This window comes from Meleagris gallopavo, chromosome 28, assembly GCF_000146605.3.
Source record: "Meleagris gallopavo isolate NT-WF06-2002-E0010 breed Aviagen turkey brand Nicholas breeding stock chromosome 28, Turkey_5.1, whole genome shotgun sequence".
Classification (NCBI taxonomy): Eukaryota; Metazoa; Chordata; class Aves; order Galliformes; family Phasianidae; genus Meleagris; species Meleagris gallopavo.
This window is the reverse complement of record NC_015038.2, coordinates 3246812-3248977: the sequence shown is the minus strand read 5'-3', so window position 1 is coordinate 3248977 and position 2166 is coordinate 3246812. Positions and strand designations below refer to the sequence as shown.

The following is a 2166-nucleotide window of genomic DNA, read 5'->3' as shown; positions in this document are numbered from 1 at the left end:
AAGCATCTTTTACCAATGTACACGTATTAATAAATTTGTGATGCTGGATCACCACACCACAGCCTCAAATCCATCACCAACCCACTAAGATGCTTTTGTGACTGATCCCTAATTAACACAACCAAGAAATTAAATCTCATTTATCTTACCAGAATGCACCCAAGGAACCCGTTGCTGTGACCACTGCGTGTAAAACCTCTAACAAACTTAATTAGAATCATGCAAGCTCAAGTCTGCCAGTGACACCAGAGCCCATCCTGTCTCATACTGCACAGGTAACTTCCCAAAAAGCACAGAGTTATCAGCAACTTATCAGATCTATGGCAAATCATTTGATGAATACTTCCCTGCCTTCTCCAATCACAGAAAGACAAGAATAAAAACAAGCAGATTTACATTTACAGTCAATGTGAAAAATGTTTATTTGGGAAATACATCCTGTATTGTTTCAAACTACAAAAAAAATTACTCCCACAAAAGGAGGAGACTTTTAGCTCAGCATGCAATGCCAGTTACACGTAACTTTCTATCTACCAGCAGGCCAGGCTCCCACCAGAACTTTCTTCATTCACTCAAACCACTCTGAACTGCAATCACTGCTCTAAGAACAGCGACTTCTAGTTAGAAACACTTTGTAAAAGAGTGATATTGTCCCCTTTTAACATGATCCGACCTGCAACACAGAAAGGAAACGGGGGATTAGAGAGATCCCAGAATCCAAGAATAACTTCATGTTTTCAAAAAATACCTCATGACAGAAGATCCTCACAAGAAGATGCCCCCACTATAGAGGGGGAGGGTTGCACTGAGCCCCTTTCCTGCTGGCAGCCCCACATGGAAAGCATGGCAGGGCAGGGCCCACACTCACAATCCACTCTCAACTCTCAGTCACCACCTCTGCTCCAGCAGCATGCTGTCCCTGCTAAAATCCTGATCTAAATCAACGCATCCCTCATCACAGACAGTTTTTATCTTCACTTGCAGTGGTAAATAGTAAATACCACTACTCAAGGGGCTCCTGCTTTGGCCCAGAGTTGACCCAGCAGGTGTGGGAATTGCTCAGGGCTACCAAGTTTAGAAGCAGCCAAAAAGAGTTTTGACCAGATTCCTCCAGACACCTCAGTTGCACAAAGACAACATTTGGAAGATAACAACTGGTCTCAGGCCCAGAGAGATTCTCCTTTATATTCAGCAAAAATCACCACCTTTGATAAACAGCAGGATCAAAGATTGAGCCAGCACCTGCCCACTGTACTTGCAAACCAACACTTGGCACGTGTTTTTACCTTCAAGTGCTGCTACCAGCAAGGCTCACCCAACCAGCTTTCACAGCACACACCATTCAGGCTACACAGACACGCTGACATACCCAATTGCTTCCTTGATTTTGTTTTGGAGTGAATCTCCTCCGCATCATCCAGCACCAAGTTCATATATTCATCAAAGCCCTAAAAATCAGCAGCAAAAGCACTCAGTTCAGCAACAGCAGTACAAACTATCATTAGTTTTCCTAACATGGGCTGGACATTAAGACTAATCATTAGAGTAATATGAATAGTTCTTTCCCTTGCACTTTTTCTTGGTAGCAAGCAAGGGGGGAATCCGTGGGAAAACCAACAGTAACATGGGGAGATGTTGGTACTCACAATGATGCAGCCTTCTATCCGCATGTTCACCTGCTCATAAAGCCACACCTGGATCCTGGACCTCTGCAAAACGATGGGGGTGAACAAACTGGAAAACAAACACTTCAAGCAATGCTGTTCTTTTCTGTGCATTAAGAAAGCCTTGCTAGCAACAAGAAATCCTTGCAACCAACAGCTCTGAAACACTCCAAGGAGCAACTCCCAAACGCAGACCCTTGTAGGCGTTGAGCTACCGGCTCTGTGCTACACATAGAACGTGCATTTTGAAACAGTCACAAACGACTGCAGGGGCAGCTCCTGTTACAGAGATGTTAATGCAAAAGGAGAGCGGCTCTTCTCACGCACCCGAACAGCACCAGTCCTTCATGCAACGCCGAGGGCTCCGAAAGAAGCTACAAACCGAAACGCCCCCCGCCCCGCGGTACTCACGTTCTGCAGGTAGCGGAAGATGAGGTTCTGAGCGCAGCGTTAAGGACGGAACGATTCAGCGATTCGGCCCGGGACCCGCAGGGCCGCTCCT

The 2166-nt window shown here is 45.8% G+C and overlaps 1 protein-coding gene across 1 annotated transcript in view; it reads right to left on the bottom strand.

The window, feature by feature from the left end:
* Nucleotides 1-397: 397 nt before the first annotated feature.
* SNRPE (small nuclear ribonucleoprotein polypeptide E) overlaps nucleotides 398-2166 on the bottom strand; it is a 6737-nt gene continuing 4968 nt past the window's right edge. Inside the window, exons 3-6 of the mRNA XM_010724304.3 lie at nucleotides 2076-2101; nucleotides 1647-1709; nucleotides 1370-1448; nucleotides 398-673 (exon numbers count right to left, since the gene is read on the bottom strand). Coding sequence (XP_010722606.2) covers nucleotides 618-673; nucleotides 1370-1448; nucleotides 1647-1709; nucleotides 2076-2101 — 224 coding nt within the window. The 3' untranslated portion in view covers nucleotides 398-617. The remainder of the gene's footprint in view (nucleotides 674-1369; nucleotides 1449-1646; nucleotides 1710-2075; nucleotides 2102-2166) is intronic.